Here is a 20,960-nt window from a genome sequence, read left to right as displayed (position 1 = left end):
TATTCCCAGCTTCCTGGCAGGAAAACACTTGCATGGCAAAGCTCCTTTTTAAAGAAATGCTTTATTGCTGCAATTAGACACTCCGTGTATAGTACAAACACCCCCCACCCATACAGAGAATTATTCAAGCAGTAATACTGAGAAACAGTGAACATACACAAAATGATACAAAACTAGACATTTAGATAACTAGAAAGTTTCTAAGTTGAGAAAAACTTCAAGTGTGAAGTGCCTGTTAGAAACTACCACACACATGCCAGTGTAAATTTGGTCTTTATTAACAATCAACATCCTATAAACACTGTCTCTAAATAGGTGATGAGTTGCACAATTTCATTACTGTCAAAACAAAGACAAATGCTTTTGTTTCCCTATATTTCAGTCTTTCCTTGGGCTAGAGATAGAAGCTGCAAACTTCAAATCAGATCCAAGAGGGAAAGTATCTTAAAAGTGGTTTGTGTCAGGCCAAATCCACACCATCGTGGATCTTCATCCTGTGTGCCCTATCCTCCTCTGGCTCCAGGGCCGACCACCAGTCAGGGGGGCAGCTCTACACGAGGCTTTCGGACCCCCCCCCCCAACTGCCCGGGGCCTGTCTGTCTGTCTGTCTGTAGCCAGGTTAGGGGACACCTGCAGGATTTGAAACTGGACCCGTAAGGTTGAAAAGAGTGGACCGAAGCAAAAAAAAAAAAAAAGCAAGAGACAGTACAGGTCTGGAGGATGAAGAGATCTTTTATAATTTTCAGTAAAATTTTAAACTCAGGCACAAAAGTGCTTCAGTGGAACTACAGTTTGAGGGGAAGCAGAGGCCGAGTCAGAGATGGTTGGCTGGCGACACCCCAGGCTGCTTCCCTCTCCCCTTCGCCTGGCCTTCAGATTACCAGCCCTCCAGGCCCTGAGACCTGCAAGCTCACCCCACGTTTCTGTAATTTGTTCAGTCAGGTGCAAAACGATGAGGAAATGGGGAATGATTAACTCTTCCAGGAACCTAGAGGGCAAGCCGACAGACTAAAGGAACGCCTGGCAGATCCACAGCCCCCACTCGGCAGCAGCACAGCGCCACTTCACCAGGGCCTCGCACGTCACTCAGTCCCTGCGGCTGGGGGGCGGGGGGTTAGTGCTGGGACTAAGTTGGGGGTCAGAGGTGGTCAGCAGAACCGGCGAAGACAGAAGAAGGCAATGGGGTAGCTGTGTGTGTGCCATCCCAGGAAAGAAGAGGAGGACACGGGGCGGACCACCCACAGGCAGAGGCTTTTAGGAGCTTGGCTGAAGGTGACGAGACGGTGTGAGAGAGCTTCCCGTGAGAGCCTGGGTGGGCCATGGGAGCAACACAACAGGGCTGGTTATGAAGTCACCTCTGCCACAGGTGGGGCGCCAGCCACACTGGCTGGGCTGTCCCGGGGCCATCCCCACCTGAGCACACTCTCCTCTCTATCAGAAGTCTCAGTGCTTTTCAGGGACAGCACAAGGAGCGCCACTGGGGAGAAGGGGAATGGTGCCCACTTAGAAATCTCTCTCAGTATCCCCTGACGACTCACCTGCCGTCAAGAGGGACAAGGGGCCTTGCCCGGGCAGTTCCTAAAGGGCACTGGCAAGACAGACCTGGGATGTGGCTCTCCTGAGCGGACTGTCTGTAGCTGTTTGGTGTCCCCAGGCTGGGAAGGGGCATAGGTAATTGCACTTTGGGGCACAGTGAGCTCAGGCACGCGCTGGATGTGGCCTTGGAGATGGAGAGGACGAGCTGACCTATTTCCAGGGGTGGGCTATGGCTGGATAGCACCTGCCAGGCCAGAGAAGCCATGGCAGGGCAAAGCCCTCCCCCAAGGGCTTAAGAACCTCCTGGCTTTCAAAGCAAACCATAGGGCTTCCACACTGAAATGCAAAGGAATCATCTTCTGTTTGCTTCCTACTCTAACAGGTTGGATGAAACACCTGAGGCTCAGAGGATGGAGGGCAGGACCCCAGGGCCTCCCACCCAAGACATCCAGAGAGCTGCCTGGAGAGTAAGTGCCTGGGCACACTCATCTCACACTGCAGAACTCCCTGGGCTATTTTTCTGGAGTTGACTCTCTTTTGCCTGGTATGATAAAACTGGTCTTTAAATATAGAATTTTAAGCAGACCTTTTTAAAGGTACAAAGGCCATTTGATGGTAGTGATTTTGGTTTTATGAAAAAATGGTACAGGAGATAATCCCTGATGACAGAATGGACTGAAAGCAGGGCCAGGGGTTCAGTCCAGTTAAGGCGACAAATGGGCAGGGGTGTGGCTGGGAGCAGGGACACGGTGGACCGTGGCAGTCTGCTGCTCACTCCTGGCCCTCAGCCCAGAGACAGCCCATCTGCCTCTCTGCTCTGGGCAGCGACCCACAGAAGGTGCCAGGAGCAGGGGCCCCTGAGAGTACCTTCAGCGTGTGCCCCAGCTGGGCGATACACGCCTACTCCTTCAGTGTGAAGTCAGCACAAACTGGAGAGGTCTGTCTGTAAAGGAATAGTTTTTAAATATTCCATTTTGTTCTGATGCCTCACTTCCTTTCATTTAGATCTCATGAACCCTTCTTCTTTAGGACTAACAAAAAGAGAAACGTTTAGGGCAGCCCGATGACATGAAGACTTGTCATAAAACAGCCTCAAAACCACAGGAATTACGCTCCAACTGCCATTTACCATCCAGTCATCCCCACAAAATGTTATGAAAAATGCCTCCGACCTGCTTGTTCTGCTTTACAAGTCCCTTTTATGGACACAGAGTGGAAGTCACATTTCTTAGCATATATAAGGCAAAAAGGGTTTTAGATCTATTATAACGTGAAGGAGATAATCAGGGTCATGAAAGGAAGGTTTCTAAATGAGACATTCTTTCAAATGTCAACCCCACGTGACACACGTATTACAAAATAAAGATTCTCTTTTTGTAAAGTGCTTTGCTTTGCTTAGTGAATCACTCACCACCACGCACAGAGCACCACGGCCCGTCTGCTCGGGAACTGTCAGTGGCAGCCTCCCCGGACCCTGACTAGTGGTGGAGAAGCCTCTCCCCAAGGCCGGTCCTTCCCAACAGTTCACCGAGCGGGCAGGAGGCGGGGACCTGCCCACCTGAAGAGGCGCGGCAGGGCCCAGGCACCTCCTGCTCCTCTTCTTCCCTCAGGTTTGGCATCTTGTTCTCTCATTCTGCGCAAGACTATGAGCCAGAACCCAGCCAGCACCCCATCGTGGTGTCACAGGCTCGTCCACCCTCCCTTCCTGTAGACTCGCTGGCAGAAGCAGAACCCAGCCGGGCACAGCTGACGTGAGGGTTTTCCAGGAGAGTCACTAAGGAGGGTTTAGAAAAAAGAGAAGCCATTAAAAATAGTCACCTGCCCAGTCTATGCTATTCAAGGACATAAGAAAATGTATACAATTGGCAGTAAACAATTTCCTTCGGCTGTTCTCAGCGGTCCAAGAGAACACAACCTCCGCGCCATCAGACATGAATGATCTCCGCTCCAGTGTCTTCAGGTTCTGTGCAACAAGAAGAGTTTGTATCGGAATGACAGACTCCACGTCCATCTTTATTTTCAAAGCTGGGCTCTGTTAGTGCAGATTTTTCAAAAATATTCCTTTTGCTTGTTTCTGGACAGTTTTGGACATAGATTACTCTGTTATAAGCCTTGAGTCTCCTCCATAACTGTACGTACACTTTGCACTGAACGTACATGAAAAGAAGTCCACCAGTAAAGCCAATGGCCACAACCACCAACTTAGTCCAAAAGGGCCACTCTAGGATTCCTGGAAGGGAAAAAACCCAGTTAGCCTATCAGCAGACCTTATTCAAGACATGAAATAAATAAAACACAGTTTCTGAATCTGTCACAGCTGCAGATTCTTAACTCATCAAATCCAGTTTTGTTGGAGGAGGCATGGAAGAGCTCATCCATGCCCTTGCATCCTGTGCTTCCAAGGGGCATTCATGGAAATTCTCTCTCTCCATGATTTGATCTCTCCTGACTGGGTTTTTTTTCTTTTTTTAAAGTTTTTTGGTTTGTTTTTTTTTTTTTTAATATGAACCATTTTTAAAGTCTTTTAATTCAATTTGTTACAATACTGTTTCTACTTTGTATTTTGCTTCCTGGCTGCAAGGCATGTGGGATCGATCTTAGCTCCCTGACCAGGGATCGAACCTGTGCCCCCTGCATTGGAAGGCAAAGTCTTAACCACTGGATTGCCAGGGAAATCCCCTGACTGGGTTATACAAACTACCACCACAGCACAAGAAACATCCAAAAAGGATGTATGGTGCATCATAACTGATATCTCCCTCCAGAAGCCCAGACACTGGAGGTTGGACTTGGAAATCAACATGGAGTAACACCCCAATCCTAAGACCCACTGTGCCATTCAGGACACCCTGGCTGGGCACACCTTTCGTTCTGACCACGTACCTGTTGCCTGACCCTGCCTGATCTCCTCGGCGGTGCGGTCGATGAGCACATACAAGGACCAGACCACACAGGTGATGGCGATGACGTGGAAGGTCACGGAGCACATGATCTTCCTGCGCTCGCTGGACGTCATCTGCAGCTTCTCCCACTGGAAAGACAGCACACAGATGTGAGGCTCAGGCTCCCGGGCCTCAGGGGCTACGACGGGGTGAGAGCTTTGCTGATGGCAAGACCGGCTTCCCTCCCCGCTACCCCTCGCCCAAGCTAGATGAATTTCCCCAGACACTGAGTCGTTCCCTTTAAACCATGTGGCTTCAACCAGGTACCAGGCTCTGGTATTCTGTCGACAGCCAACTTTCTATGCAATGAAGAGAAGCCGGGGTCGAGATGAGCTATGAATCACCACCAGCAATCCAATCCCCCTGGCTGCTTATTCCTGCAAGCAGGCATTCACTGGCTTGATAAAAAGATTTTATGGTTTTGGTCCAGATGAAAACAGCATGTTGGGCCAAGACCCAGGTGGCACATTTTTGTTTCCCTGACTTGCTGACTGGCGTGAGTGAGGGGAAGAAGGGGGGCGGATGACACCACAACACACTAGCAGATGGGTGGCCCTATGGCGTGAAGGTGATGGTGGGAGACGCTCACTCTTTGGTCCTCTGCTACTTTGGCAGCAACACCGTGAAATCGATGCTAAGAGTTCCTGGTACAAGCAGTCTGTCCCAGTCCCATCTCCTCTAGGAGCTCATTAATTTACTCCAAATAGCCAGATTTTCTTTTTCATTTACCGGTTTCCGAATCAGAAGAAAACACATAAAGGTAGAGAGAAAGAACAAGTGTGAACACTGCATATCCTCTGCCAGCCCTAGCTAGTCACAGCCTTTCCAGATGGTTCTATGTAGGATAAGCTGAAAGTAGAGCCTCGTGGACTACCTATATTGGTCACAGAGCCATAAGCCTTACTTGAGGGATCAGTATAGAGTAAGGTACCTGATAAATGATAAGGCTTTTATGGGGAAAAGCATTTTTTTTAAAGTAGCTTGGGCCTGCCTTCTCTAACATCTAGACTGCTTTCTGCTGTGGTGTGATACTGTATCTTCACCTGGTTTCCCTCCTAAAACACTCCCCTGAGTTTCTAAGATACATTCAGTTTCAGCCTTTCATCCTCCTCTGAAATGCTCACCTACCTTTAGGTTGGATGCTTTCCTCTGGAGACAATGCAACCTTTCTAGACTCCTTTCACTTTCTCTCTATATCCTAGTGATCTTTCAAGAACTGCTTCAACACCAAACATTCTATGATGCCACCCCACTCTGCTTCCCCAGCACTTCAATCCACAATGAACACTTCCTTCTCTGAATATCTGATATGCGCTGTCCCCATGGAAGTTAGCGTTTTATTGGCACATCAAGTGCTATTACTTGATTATGTGATTCTCCCTGCAATTTACGTACTAAAGTTCTGAGATAAGAACAAGTCTTTTATTCTTCCAAACAAAACCTCTCCATATGCTAGGTACAAAGACACATAAAACAGCCAGTGTTTACACAGGAGGGGAGTGCCGGATGAGGCTCCTCTCAGAAAAAGTAAGGATATAAGACCTGACGAGAGTTGTGTTTCATGTAATGCCTGTGGTTCCTTTCTTTTCCCATTTGCCCCCACCTCCTATCTAGCAAATATTCGTCACAAGTTTATAAAAATAAATTTACTACATTAGGCTGTGTTTCGTGCAGGGGAGGCACTAATCTCCACAATGTGGTCCTAATTAGAGGCAAGGCCTGAATAGTTAATACATATAAAGTCTAATGCAGACCAAGACATCACAAAGCGGTGTGTGGTCAAGGGCCAAATGACTGATACAGACAAGCAAGCAGTCTTAGTTTCAAGGAAAATGAAAACATGATCACTGAACGGTCAGAAAGAGCTTGTTCTTGAGAGAGGGGACTTGGAAATCGGTACCAGTAACATGAATGTACACACTGGCCTCCACTTCCGAAAGAAGTGAACACAGGTCGACTGTGGCCCACCCAACCCCAAGCGCTGACTCTTCAGGAGCTCGTCTCTGCGAGACGGAACCGCCGCCAAGGGCGGCCCCGCACGTACTTTCCTCAGCGGCTTCAGCTTGGTCTCCATGATGAACTCGTACTTGCAAAGCTCACAGCAGCGCGTGTCAGAGCTCTTGATCCACTGCTGCAGGCAGGTCTGGTGCACGAAGTGGAGGCTCCCTGTGCAGTGGCAGGGCGTGATCAGAGGGCTCTCGTCATCCCCTTCACAGTGACAGATCCTGCAGCGGAAGGAAAGTCGGTCCTTAGAAGGAGGGCCACACGACAGGGAAGACGACGCTTCAGTGGAAGGTCAGTCCGCCCAAGGAAAATGTTCAGAAACAAACATCACGAAATGACTATAAGCACAAAAACATACAAACACAAAAGAAAACAGCTACTACAAACTAAAACTTTCTGGCTTACCGCACCAACACGGAAAGTCTGGATGGCATTTGGCATCAGAGAGGAAAAAATGATATAAGAAATGACAAAGCAGTCATTTTGGGTAAGACTTTAGAACTTCACTAAAAGGTGATTTTAAGGCAACGTGGAAGCATCTTCCAGAACTTATGACGTTAAAATAATCAGAGGTAAAATTCCTGTGTAAAACAAAACCAGCACTCTACCTTTCAAAAATACCAGGAACTTGGAAGGATGATGAACATTGCTTGTTAGCTATAATCACTGACTTCACCTTCACACACCACACTACATATTCCCGTCCTCTATCAGCAAGTAAACAGAGAAACCACAGAGCTTCTCCTGGACCTGAAAAACCATTATAAGATACTGCCATTTCATTTCTTTTTCAGGACCACTCAGCAATGAGTGAGAAATTTAAATCATTATTTCTAAGGGTGCATGCAACAGGATGTAGGCACTAACCTCAAGAAACTTAACAGATTTTTGAGAAACAGAAGGGCCTTTTCCAGAAGCTGGAGAGCAGGTAGGGATACCTGGCCTAAAAGGAGCTGGGCTCTGGCCCAGGCCAGGCTCTCAGCTGTTTGTGTCTATGAGGGGGGCATCTGATCCAGCTGTTGAAAGAAATAATAGCTGATCCTGAGGAGGGGACGCTGTGGAAAGGTGAGAATGGGGAAGAAGGCTAAGTGTGGTGACAAAAGGAAATTCTGAAAGCTTCTGGAGGCCTGACAAGGATGCTACACCCGGGAAGATAAAGTTGGGAAGTGGGTGAGGATCTGGGCAGAGGTGGCTGCATCCAAGTTAAAGAGAAGGAAGAAAGCAGCTGCTGGAGAACAGCCTTTCCCCCACACACGGAGCTGCAGGTGGAGCAGGGGGTCAAAACGAGGCCTGGAGGGGAAGCCAACGCTTAACATCTAGACCATCAGGCTAGAAGACTGGAGGTACTATTCCTTCTTCCAATTTCTTTATGCAAAGGCTACTTATTTTTGGTTGAGAAGAGTCAGCTTGGCCTTTAATATGTGTAGCTTCTTCATCTTTTACCATCTATGAGACTATCTTGGGGACCCATGTCATAGAAATTGGATTTTCAAATGATATCAATAATCTATCCTTCTGGAGAAAAACTATTCATCTGTAATTGTGTACAACTGCCTATACATTCTCCGGAAACTTCACATATTAAAGCAAGATGAGGCCGTGGAGCTACAGGGAGCAGAGGTGGCCAGGATGGTGGTTCTCGGCAAACCAACCTGCAGGCATCCCCTGATGTGGACACAGGAGAGATGCGGGGGCCCTTTTCAGAGGTGGGGGAAGGACAATCCAGGTCACTGTCCTTCTCCACGGAGCAGAGGGGCGCCCGCAGCACCCTACTCTTCAGTTTTGCAGATGTGCTGTCCTCAAAGACGTCGTCATCCCCCATCTCATCGGAGTAGAAGCCGGCACTCCCGGCCAGCCTGCTGGAGGACTTGGCGGGCTGTGGGCTGGTGGCACGGCTCTCCAGCTCGTGGAAACGGTGCAGGCTGCTGGTGCTCGAGCCGTGTGACAGTGACAGCAGGTACCGCAGCAGCCTCCGGCTTCGGGACAGGGCCTCGCCATCCGCCTTCTCATCCAGAAGCAGGACATGCATGCCCCCCTTGCTGGCTCCTGCTTCTGAGGCTGCTGAACGATTGGCAGAAAGGGATGAGACATAAGAATGCTTGGAACTGCCCAGGGCTTTGCGATTCAGTATTCTTCTTTCTCTCTGGTGGAACCTGTTGGTTCTGAGACATGGGTCCTGAGGGAGTACCAGTTTCCCTTCAGAGCAGGTTCTCTCCACGTAGTCAAAACTTTCCAAGGCATCCCGGGCGTTCTCACCCACATCGTTTAGGGATTTTGAGAACTTTAGTGTTCTTCTGGCTTTGGTATTCTTAGTAGGCTTCAAGGCCTGGACCCACTCTGAACCACAGGAATTTCTCTTTGACGCCTGCGCTGTATCTTGACAGACAACTGTCACAGTAAGCCCTTGGGTCAGAGAACTCTGGCAGGGAGGAGCTTTCAAGACAACAGCAGATGGCACGGGACTGTGGTGACAACACTCAGAAAACACTGCACTGGAACTGCATGCAGAGAACAGTGGAATAAAAGCACAGAAAGTAAAAACAATATTAAAAGAGAATAGACATCAAAGTGAAGAAATGAGACTCGCATGATAACCTGGTGAGCACACAGCACATAAAACCAGGCTGACTGTTCAGAGCAGAGGCATACGGAGAATCAAGAATCTGCAGACATTAACGCGTATTCCCAGGACGCACACGAGCCACGGCAGCGTGCAGAGTGTTACCTGCAGATGTCCTGATTGGAGGGCGTGACGGAAGTGCGAGCGAAGGAGGACACTGGAGCCGACGCCACCGAGGAGCACCCAGCCTGCAACACATACCTCTGGTCAGTTTTTAGGGAGAGCCAGGCGACCACGAACACCTTCTCCTGAATGGCACTGGGTCTGCTGCTGCCCACTGCTCAGTGAGCAGTACTCATGTTAGGTCCCTACGAGCCAAGCCAAGAACAGAACAAGCATTCTTCTCTTCTCAGATGAAGGTAAAACTGTAGTCAAGAATATTTGAGACCGTGGAGCAGCAGCATCCACCTTGTATGGATTCAATGGTCATTCATCTTCTAAGCATCTAAACTTAAATTAGTTCATACATAAGCCAAGAAACCAAGCACCACAGGTGCATGCAAATACAAAAGGAACGTGAGGTGCCTTCCCTGCCAGCCTTACTTCCCCCCGGCCAGCACTCTCTAACCCTGTATCTGGGGTCATCCTTGTGGAGGTTGGCAGGACACAAGAGCTCCTCCGCCCTCACCACTTGGCAGTGGGTCCACGAACTCCCAAGCCCCTGCCAGCACTCCTTACACAGAGGGGAGACTCCCTGAACATGCCAAACTTAGAGAAAAGATCTGAGAGGGTGAGGAAATACCATGGTGGAAAGAGAAGCAGAGGAGAGAAATAGGAACAGGGAGTACAGCTGAGTTGAGGTTGTACAACTACTGTTTAGGGTGTCCCCCAACCTCCACTCCAGCCTCTGCAGGGTACTTGCGAGGCCTCATCAAGACTGACTCCTGAGCTTCCTTGGCCCTCATAGCAGCAAGTGTGTTCTTCCCTCCTTAGGACAGTTGTTCTGAGGGAGCATCTGCTCTGTGCAACCTCAGGGGCCACATGGAAATAGTACTGAGTCTGTTATCAAGGGCAAGCCAGCATCTCCTCCCCACCCTCCCCAGGCCCACTCAAAAGGCCCTCAGCCCTGTCCCTTGATTCGGGAAAGCCCCACTCTGGCCACCATCCTCCAGCTGAGGCCAAGCCTCCACTCTTGCGAAGTGTCACCCCCGGGGCATACTCTCATCCTGGCACTGCAGCTAAGGAACCCCTGACTTGCATCACCAACTCCCCTGTTAGCATGTGCATCAGCCTGGACAGAACCAGAGAGAACCGGCACTCTGCCTGAGGTTCATTGGACAGTGACTCCTGCTCCTCAACACGGAGCTGAAACATCATCGTAGACCCAAGTCAACCTAATGAAACTTGATCCATGAAGTTATACGTTATCATGGCACGTGTATATGCTAAAATTATGTAGTATTACTCAACAAGCACATCTTCAGAGTCACCAAAGAATCCACATTTATTTTCTAAAAGCATTTTTGGTCAAAGTTCTTAAGAATCTAAAGTTTATTTGGAGCCAGAAAAATGACATTCCCCCAAATAATCTTGCACTACTTGGTTACGATTCTTTCTAAAACAAAAGCGGGGGGTCCTCAACACTTTGCTACCACATTCCCATTGCATGAGCTACCCACTCCCCACAACCCTTTCTCCTGCACCCTCCTCCCAGACAGCTGTCATGGGCCCCTCTATTCTCCCGAAATGGGAACAGGGAGCCTTTACTGTTATATCGCAGGAGGCGGGCTAAGGAGAGCCACACTAATGTCCCTAGCTCCTACTATCGGCCTGGTCTCTGATATTCAGTCCCAACCCTACTCTGAGATGGACAGCCTCCTTGAACTTCTCACTGCCTTCTTTAACCTGTGAGGGTGACCAGTTTTGTTCAGTATCTGTAGGCAGGGCCAAAGGCCAGTCATGGTGTAGAGAAGGAGCCTCCCCAAGCAGACCTGGGAGGAAGGGAGGACAGGAAAGTAGGTGCGCATCCCTGTGCCTTCAGCTCTCATTCCTCGAGGCTGCTGGGTCAAGCTGAGTCACTCGGATTGAGGCAGAGAAGGAAGTGCCCTCCCCACGTGAGGAATGGCCAAGTGCATGCTCATCCAGACACAAGGCAACATCCTGTCATCTCCTTCCCTGTTACATTCTGAGGACAGGAGCCTCATGAAACACACATACTGTCTATATTCTGAAAAGAAGGCAAACCCTGTGAAAGGGGAGTCGGGTCTCATCTGCGGAATGAGATGCTCCCAGGGTCAGTGTCCTTGAGAGGAGGCAGGAGTCAGATGGGAAGCTGAAATCAAGACAAAATGTTCTCTTACTCCTGTTCTGAACCTCAAGTAATTCACATGAAAAAGGGACATCCAGGGTAACAATTCACATTATCCAAGGCCCTGAAGGGGGCAAGGCTTAGCAGCAGGAGGGAAGAGCCTCAGAGCGGAACAAAAACCTGCACTGAGGCGGCAGCCAGACTAGCCACACACTTGACATCGGTCATCCTCTCCCTGGGAGTCTCCTGTCTCAGGTGCGCCACGGGGACTCCCACACAGTCGTGTCTGCGCTTGCAGTGGCCCCGAGACCTGGCTCTGCTTGTTCAGTAAACAGGAATAGCTCCAACCGCCTCCATCTGTGCTCCTACCCTCACTCCATCCTCTCCGATCCCACAAAGGACATCACGAAACATTCTCAGCAGGTAACACCCAAGCCTCAACAAGCCTCCCAATAGCAGAGGTAAACTCTCCCTTCTTATTAGATCAGGAGGTTATGGGAAAACTGCTGCTTTACATACATACAAACCAACACATGCCTTACCCTTCTCAAAAGCAAGAAAATGAGCAAGACTCACGGGGCCATCACAGCCCCTGGAGAGGTTCCTTCCATCATCAGCTAGAGAAGAGTACGTGATGAAGGTCAGGACCAGTCCTCGTGCAGAATGATCCCCAAGCACAGCGACAGCATCTTTCAAGAGCTCAACTTGTTGCTGGTATCAGGCTGAGTAAAATCTATCAATCTACCCACAAGGACTTAATGGCGACAATGAAATGAGGAAGACAGCTTCAAACACAGTTCCAGGGTCTAACCAGAGGAGTCTAGGTAAGTCAAGAGGCTGCAGTCCCCTCTCAGACGCTCAGCCAATAGCTCCCTAGCTCCTCTGGACAGCAACAGCGAGTGGGGTGATGTGTGGGAGGTTGTGGGGCAGTGCTGGCTTAAGGGAGAAGGAGACTCTGTGCCCACACAACACGGGGGAACATACTTTCCCCTCCTCGAGGGAGGATCAGGCCACACAAGACTCTGCAGTTACTGACAAAAGGTGTGAATGTTCATGATGAGACAATTCAAATGTGTTGAGAAAACTGAAGCCCTCTGTTCCTCAAGTTCTTTGTTGGTTCTCAAACAAGAGACATTCCAGTCATGAAAAAGAATGTAAAGCAATCTCACTGCAAAAAAATTTTCATAAAAGTCCCCCTTTTTTTTAAGATGTTGTAATCAATTATGCCCAAATAAACCTCTGGATTCTGTCTAGGCCTAAATCCCAGTTGCTCTTATTTCTTAGGAATGACAAGCTTGTTTTGCTGTCCTCAAGTCACTTAATGGTGGCTTTTCTATCAATGCACTGTTCTAAATGATTTTATCAAGGCTGCCAAACACTTACAGCAAACAGAAAACTTATCACATATCCCTGGTAGAAGTTGGCATGCCCCCCCACCTCTGTTTCCCTTTAAGAGAACAAACGACCACTGGCAGGCCTGTCATAACAGACTCAACACGTAGTGTTCTCAGTCCCTGGAAGGAACTTAGCAATTTGACGCTAGAGAGGACTTCCTACCTGCGGGACACCAGCTGTACCTCCCCTCACCCTAACCTTCCCCACCTGCTTTTTGCTTCACTTCCTTCCCTTGCTCCTTTTACTACATTACATCCCAACCTCCCTCTCGGCCACTTCCTCCTCCTTCTCTATTGCAAAACTCCACTGGGCCCTTTTTCATTTACCAGCAAAGCTATTTTTAATACATTTTGTGCTCTACTAAAAGTGAATCTGTCCATCTGATTTTCATCAACAGGTGTAGGACCACAGGAAATGGTCTGGTTGGGCCTGCTTTTTAAGCCAGGAGGAACTTGAGAAAGGACTAGAGAAGGAGGGCAAGATACAGAGGGCTTGTGTTTACAACGGATCTCAAATTGTAACATATCAAGCAATGACTTGATCAAAAAATGGGAAAGGAAATACAGACGGCTCTTACAACATAAGAAGATGCTTAGCCTTTCTCACAATGAGAAATACAAATTAAAGCTCAAATGAGAAATGCCTTCATCATTAACAAGAGTTTTAAAAAAATCAAATACCCACATTGGCAAAAGTATGAGGTAACAATCACTCTCACACATTGCTGGTGTGAAAGCAACCTGGTAAACCCCCCACCTAAGATGGCAATTTCGCTCGGAATTACAAATCCATGTGTACTTTGTCCCAGCAACTCTTCTCTTAAGAATTCATCTTTATACATATGCACAAAAAGGTTTGTACAAAACTGCCTGGGAGCAAAGGGCTGGCATAACCTCACTGCCCGTGGGCTTGGACCTGAATGTCAATACTAGTGTAGCAAGTCATTGCACTCCAATTTCTACCAAAGAAACAAAAACCCAAAACATCAAAATCAATGTTCTAAGAGCCATGTATATTTCTTCCTTTAGAAGAATATGGCTAAATTAAGAAAACATGTTACATTGTCAGCATAGAAATTTTGGAAGTGAAAAGCTCTGACAGCTACCAAGAAAGAGGTTTTTTCTCTACAAAGATGGTATTTGCCACCTGTAACAGATTGCTACTATCCTGTTAACAAATTACCACAAACTTAGTGGCTCAATACCACAAATATGTCATCTGACCCACAACGCGCTGGGACCCTCCGCTCAGGGCCTCCCTTCTTTGCGGAGGCTCTGGGGAAGAACGACTCCCATGTTCATTTAGGCTGCTGGCAGAAGGCAGTTCCCAGCAGCTTTAGGACTGAGGACCAATCTACTTCCTGGATGTCAGCCAGGGGCTGCCTGCATTCCCCATCCATCCTTCCCCATGTTCAAGCCCACTCTTGCTTCCAGTCTCTGCCGCCAGGCAGGGAAAGCTCTCTGCCTTTAAGAGCTCACATGATTCCTTTTGTACAATGATCTTATCAGCAATATCTCTCATCACAGTGACAAGCTTCGGGCATCAGGGTGGGACATCTTGGGTGGGGAGGGGTGGCACTTTAGAAATTCTGCTTACCAGACCACCTTACCTTTACTTTCTGCTCAGGAATTCCTGTTACTAAATGCTTCTGCCCTCCTGCCCTCAAAGCAGGAGATAAGAGATCGGGTCCTTACTGCCACTCAGCAAGTCTGACTTCAAATAATAAAACCAAATAGCATCTCACTTGGTGTTTAGACACTGCAATGTACAAACTGAGACAGCATTTCAGCAAACTTTCTGCTTAGCACAGAAGTTTCTCTGTGAAAAGAAATGCTTCATTCTGAGAGATTCTTGATTTCTAAAAATAAACACCCAGTTGTATTCAACTTCCAAAATGATCTACAATTAAAGGACAGGCCAGTTCTGTGGCTGCTCTGATAAATACATGTTGACTCCTGATGAAGGGCTGTGCCAAGAATGAGCTTTCTCGATAGCAATTAATTAAAACTGACCATTAAAAAAGTCAATATAGAATATGTACAATATAGAATTCATGGAGGAGAGTGTACTGAATTCTAAAATGATTTCCATTACAAATGACTCTCAGTATTGTCTAGTGAGTAGCACAAACACTGAATTCTTTTCTTTGGTGGCCTTTTAGAGAGGGTTGGAATTACGTGAATAACAATATATCCCCAGCATAATGAGGGGCCTATGTCACAGCACTGCTAGAGGGAAAGCAACAGCTGAAGGGGCTCTATCATGGCCCATCTTACAAAGCAGGTCTTTAAGCTACTGTTGGGAATCTTGCTAATATAACTTTTCAATAAATTACATTGAAGGCAATCGTTTCTGAGCAAAGATGGATTCACATTCCCAGAAGCTCTAATTGTAACCATATAAAGACCCTCAAAGTCACCAGAGATCAAATTGCCAACATTCGCTGGATCATAGAAAAAGCAAGAGAGTTTCAGAATAACATCTATTTCTGCTTTATTGACTATGCCAAAGCCTTTGACTGTGTGGATCACAACAAACTGGAAAAATCTTAAAGAGATGGGAATACCAGACCACCTGGCCTGCCTCCTGAGAAATCTGCATGCAGGTCAAGAAGCAACAGTTAGAACCAGACATGGAACAACAGACTGGTTCCAAATTGGGAAAGGAATACGTCAAAGCTGTATATTGTCACCCTGCTTATTTAACTTATATGCAGAGTACATCATGAGAAATGCTGGGCTGGATGAAACACAAGCTGGAATCAAGATTGCTGGGAGAAATAACAATAACCTCTGATATGCAGATGACTGGCAAAAAGCAAAGAAGAACTAAAGAGCCTCGTGATGAAAATGAAAGAGGAGAGTGAAAAAGTTGGCTTAAAACTCAACACTCAGAAAACTAAGATGATGGCATCCAGTCCCATCACTTCATGGCAAATAGATGGGGAAACAATGGAAATAGTAACAGACTTTATTTTTTGGGGATCCAAAATTACTGCAAATGGTGACTGCAGTCATGAAATTAGAAGACGCTTGCTCCTTTGAAGAAAAGCTATGACCAACTTAGACAACATATTAAAAAGCAGAGACATTACTTTGCCAACAAAGGTCTAGTCAAAGCTATGGTTTTTCCAGGAGTCATGTATGGATGTGAGAGTTGGACTATAAAGAAAACTGAGCACCAAAGAACTGATGCTCTTGAACTGTGGTGCTGAAGAAGACTCTTGAGAGTCCCTTGGACTGCAAGGAGATCCAACTAGTCCATCCTAAAGGAAATCAGTCCTGAATATTCATTGGAAGGACTGATGCTGAAGTTGAAATTCCAATACTTTGGCCAACTGATGCAAAGAACTAACTCATCTGAAAAGACCCTGATAGTGGTAAAGATTAAAGGCGGGAGGAGAAGGGGACGACAGAGGATGAGATGGTTGGATGGCTTCACTGACTCAAAGGACATGAGTTTGAGTAAGCTCCAGGAGTTGGTGATGGACAGGGAAGCCTGGCGTGCTGCAGTCCATGGGATCGCAAAGAGTCGCACACAATGGAGCAACTGAACTGAACTGAAGTGAAATCACCAGAAATACCATGGTAGAAGGGCTGGGTTTCCGAGTCATTTACTACTCAAAAGGACCCTTCACTATTACAGACTTCCTTTAAGTATTTAACTTTTCAAATATAATTTAAATACATTTTTATTTCCAATAATTCTTGGAGAAAATTATGAGGTGGTAGCAAAAGCAGTGGCTTTTGACTCCAAAGTCCTCAGTCTGTGTGTGTTCTGGGGCTACCCGGCTAAGCACACCACCTCCCAAGAGCACACCAACTGGCACAGGAATTTAATTATTTAAAAATCAGGTCAATAATCCATAGGGCTGCTATGAGGACCTTATAAAATCAGAGATGCAGAAATGTGACACACCATTCTCGGAAAGCCTCCATTGAGAAGAAGGCTTCCAGCTATACTACTGACCACTGCTTACTGGTCTGCAGAGTGAACCTGCAGGTGTTTCTGTGATGAAATGCCCCCATTCCAACAGGCTACCACCATCTACTCACTTGAGATGCAAAGAGTTTCTGCTCAAGCTACTCACCTGTCAGGTAAACCTTTGCCCTGGGAAATGCAACTGAGAAGAACTCAGGAGACAAGAAGATGAACTCAAACTTAATGCTAAGGCTCTTCCTCTAAAGCCAACATGTTAGGTAACAAATGAAATCAGTAATCGCTTTAAGCACATGTCCTCCCCAACCCAAAATCTAAAAGAATATTCAGAGGCCTGCCTGAAACCCCACTGCTGCCTCAACATCCCAGGCCCCGCCTCCCTCTCTGCTCTGCGACTCGGCATTGGCCACCACCTAGCATTTCACCCCCTCCTTCCTCTTCCTGGGGGTGCTCTCACACACCACCCAGCATGACTGGCCCTTCCTCAGGTTTCTTCTCAAAAAAGGCTTTCCACCCCTATTATTCAGTATCTATGTACCCTGTTCACTTCTTTCCTGGCACTGTCAAGGTTTATAAAAAGACGTTACTAGAACAATATATTCACTCAGAAGTTGCTGCTATTTAGTTGTGCATGGTGCCTTGCACACAGGAGGTGTTCACTGAACTCTTGTTGAATAAATAAAACAAGGACACTCTGGAGCAACCGCATCTCTATTAATACGTCTAAAACAGAGGTTCTCAAACTAGTTGGTCTCAGGGTCACTTTACACACTAAAAGAAAAAAAAGAAAAATGAATGAGGGCCCCAAAGAGTGTGTGTTTATGAAGGTTACATCAACCAAAGATTAGAAATTTTTAAAACACAAGACTGCCAGCACACATTCTGTTAGTGACAGACAGAAGATACCATCTTGCATGCCACTCAGACTCTAGAAACTCCTCTGTACACTTGTGAGACAGTGAGAGTAACACAAGCAAATCATGTCTTCATATTATTATGAAACCAGCTTTAGTCTGGTCCCTTGCTCCGCCAGGGGGTCCAGAACAGAACTGAAAACTGCTGGTCTAAAGCTATAGCCAAAAACTCAACTGTAATAAATAAGGAGGAAAAAAAAGAAAATAGAGTCAGTCAATTTGTGCAAAAGGAGAGCCAAATAGCAAGACACTGACCATGGAGCTTCATCAGGACCCAAAGTGAGTCTACATGGTATTCATGATACACATGAAGCAGGCTGTCACCACGTGATGCCATTAACCCTGCCAATTCATTCTCCTTGTTTCTATTCAATGAAATAAGTACACTGTCTTTGAGATAGCTGCTTTCTTCAGTATAAATTGAGAAAGGCACATCTGTCTTATACTTAACCCATAGGTCTGAGTAAACTGTCTGTCACTGGTTAACTCTGTATTCAGAAATAGAGAGAAAAACTTGGTTGTGACAATCAAATCAAGGTGTGTGGCCAGCGAGTCACGACCCTAAGGCTGTGTTTACATCTGACATGTGACAACTCCTCATTCCTATCTAATGGCAACATTAACAGGAAAATATTAAATGCTCAAATTCACTGAGATCTGCTTGCCAAACAACAGAACAGCTATAATTTTAAGTGTTCATTAAATATGCCCAATCTGACTTCTCCCCAGGAATATGTGATTAACCAGAGGCAGGCACATGATTCTTGAGATATCTGAATAAAATCATGCAGAGCTCTAAAATATTCTGCTGGGTACCAGCCTTCGGAAACTGCCAAAGCTTAGTCACCTCACCTCGCTGCAGGAGGAGGAGGCACACATGTTCCAGGCTTCATGAGCAATGTGCGGCTTGCCACTGCCATCTCCCCGTAGGAAGCACTGCTAGTCATGAACTTGTTCAAGAAATTGTGTCACCTGGACCAAATCCAGTTCCCAGAGTTGAATGAGAATGCTTCCCTCGGGGTAAACTAATGCCATGTCTGGGTGCTGCGCTTTCCTGCATGTAAGTCTCCCAGAGAGGTGTCAGCAGAGGCTCGAGGAAGTACAGCCCCCACAGTGAACCTGGCCTAAGCTGATTCCATGTATCTTAAAAAATTTCATTTGGACAGAGTGAATTCAAGCCTCCTCAGGGAATCCCAATCTTCCTCTAAAGGATTTCTGTTCGAAGTAAAGTGGTCCTCAGGGCTTCCCTGGTGCGTCAATGGTAAAGAATCTGCCTGCCCATGCAGGAGATGAGGGTTCAGTCCCTGGGTCTGGAAGATCCCCTGGAGAAGGAAATGGCAACCCACTCCAGTATTCTTGACTGGGAAATCCCGTGGACAGAGGAGCTTGGCGGGCTACAGTCCACAGGGTCACAAAGAGTCAGACACGACTTAGCGATTGAACAACAACATGCTAAGTTGCTTCAGTCATGTCTGACTCTGTGTGACCCTATGGACCATAGTCTGCCAGGTTCCTCTGTCCATGGGATTCTCCAGGCAAGAATACTGGAGTCGGGTTGCCATGCCCTCCTCCTGGGAATCTTCCTGACCCAGGGATCGAACCCACTTCTGTCTCCTGCACTGACAGGCAGGTTCTTTACTACTAGCACCACTTGGGAAGCCTTAAACAGTGATCCTCACTGGAACAGCCCCAACCAACACAGCCCCAGGGTTTACAGGTACCTGAAATTGGATGGGCGAGATAGCCATCACTCCTATTGACTAAGGTTGCAAATACCTTCCTTTTATCTCTACCTAAAGCACTGGATTTCCCAAGGAGGTGACAGACCAGTTTTCTACTACAGTTTAACCTCATCCCAGCCAGTTGCTTTCAACCCTCTACGTCCGCATCCCCTTCTCAGCCAGACCTTCCCTGAACAGCCCTTCCAACTATGGGGCCTCACCATTTTGTACCTTAGCCCCTTTCCCTTCCCATTCATGATTCTGCCTAAAGGTATTTCATGGACATCTGCTTATTCCTCTCTCCTCTGTTTAGTTCAGCACTCAAAGCGTAATGTCTGGCACAGAGCTATGTGCGGAAGAAATCTGAACTCATGTAATACTCCTAAACACCGCGCTGGGCCTCCTTGTGCACCTTACAGTTGAGGGTACTTTATGCCAGGTGATGAGACAGCTTGCAGGTGGGGGGCAGTGATGGTACAATACCCCTGGACAGGGAGTCAGGTCACCTCACCGTTACATGGTAGGAGTTCCAGGAGCAACCTCTGTGACCACCTGAGTTCACCTGAAGGCCATGTCAGTACCTGGGTGCATTCCCCCACCAGCTCGTGCTCCAAGTAACCCAGGAGTGATGGCCACCAGTCAGAGGCTGCCCATCACTCCAACAGCAGAGACCCACCTCACTCCCTCCCTTCTCTCCAACACAAAGCCTCCCAAATCCCACTGTCTGTCAGAGCTCTAGTTCACAAAGGGCAGAATCAGCACCAGTGGGGGTTGATAGAATCAGAGTTTAGGTGACATGACGAAGAACATTTTGTAAGCTTTCTAATAGGAGTGTAACGCAGACTGCACGTGACTGACTGACACGGGCAGACCACCCTGAAACCTGGGTACAGGCTGAGTCGGCAGGAAAAGTCTCGACAAAGACAGAATCTCAGGTAGCATAACCTGTCCACAGACTGACCTTCCCTTGTATCTTCTAGTTCAAGGGTAGGAAGCGTCTGCTTAAGTATGTCTGCTACACTGAAGACAAGAGTTTTACATGTCTTGGCCTAAAAGTAGCCTCAAATAACAGGCTTGTTTTTATAAATAGAACAAGAAAGAACTGCATTCTCAAAAACAAGTTTCATAGCAATCCTGCCCTCTGTTCTTCAGCCCCATTTAACTTGTTCATCTCTTAACAAACTTAAGGAGGCTTTTGCAACAAAATTTCGTGCTGATGGGATCACTGGAAAGTTAGTTTTGTGAGCAAACAAGACTCCCCACTACTGAAGTTTTCTTTTGATCCCGGTGAAGTGTGCAGGAATTCCTGCTGTGGAAATGCAAGAAGCCCAGATCTTCTTTCTGCTCTATGGAAGAAAGCTTTGGGCTTTCACAGTTCTCCATTAACTCTGAAGTAACACTATAACTGAAAAACAAAGTGAAAGTCACGTGGTGTCCGACTCTCTGCAACCCCGTAGACTATACAGTCCATGGAATTCTCCAGGCCAGTATACTGGAGTGGGTAGCCTTTCCCTTCTCCAAGGGATCTTCCCAACCCAGGAATCAAACCCAGGTCTCCCACATTACAGGCGGATTCTTTACCATCTGAGCCACAAGGGAAGCCCAAGAATATTGGAGTGGGTAGCCTATCCCTTCTCCAGT

At 47.3% G+C, this 20,960-nt stretch overlaps 1 protein-coding gene across 6 annotated transcripts in view; it reads right to left on the bottom strand.

Annotated features, from left to right (window-relative positions):
* Positions 1–42: 42 nt before the first annotated feature.
* The window catches only part of MARCHF8 (membrane associated ring-CH-type finger 8), a 114,260-nt gene continuing 93,342 nt past the window's right edge, over positions 43–20,960 (bottom strand). For 5 of the 6 annotated variants that reach the window (XM_043925098.1, XM_043925097.1, XM_043925099.1 and 2 more), the window contains 5 exons: positions 9,208–9,290; positions 8,135–8,980; positions 6,523–6,703; positions 4,420–4,567; positions 43–3,766 (listed from right to left, as the gene is read on the bottom strand). In XM_043925098.1, the coding sequence (XP_043781033.1) occupies positions 3,462–3,766; positions 4,420–4,567; positions 6,523–6,703; positions 8,135–8,980; positions 9,208–9,290 (1,563 nt within the window). In that variant the 3' untranslated portion in view covers positions 43–3,461. The remainder of the gene's footprint in view (positions 3,767–4,419; positions 4,568–6,522; positions 6,704–8,134; positions 8,981–9,207; positions 9,291–20,960) is intronic. The other variant, XM_043925102.1, reaches the window with a different exon arrangement.

The sequence above is a fragment of the Cervus elaphus genome, chromosome 15 (genome assembly GCF_910594005.1).
Source record: "Cervus elaphus chromosome 15, mCerEla1.1, whole genome shotgun sequence".
Taxonomy (NCBI): Eukaryota; Metazoa; Chordata; class Mammalia; order Artiodactyla; family Cervidae; genus Cervus; species Cervus elaphus.
Note: the sequence above shows the minus strand (reverse complement) of the source record. Positions and strands in the feature narration are given on the sequence as shown.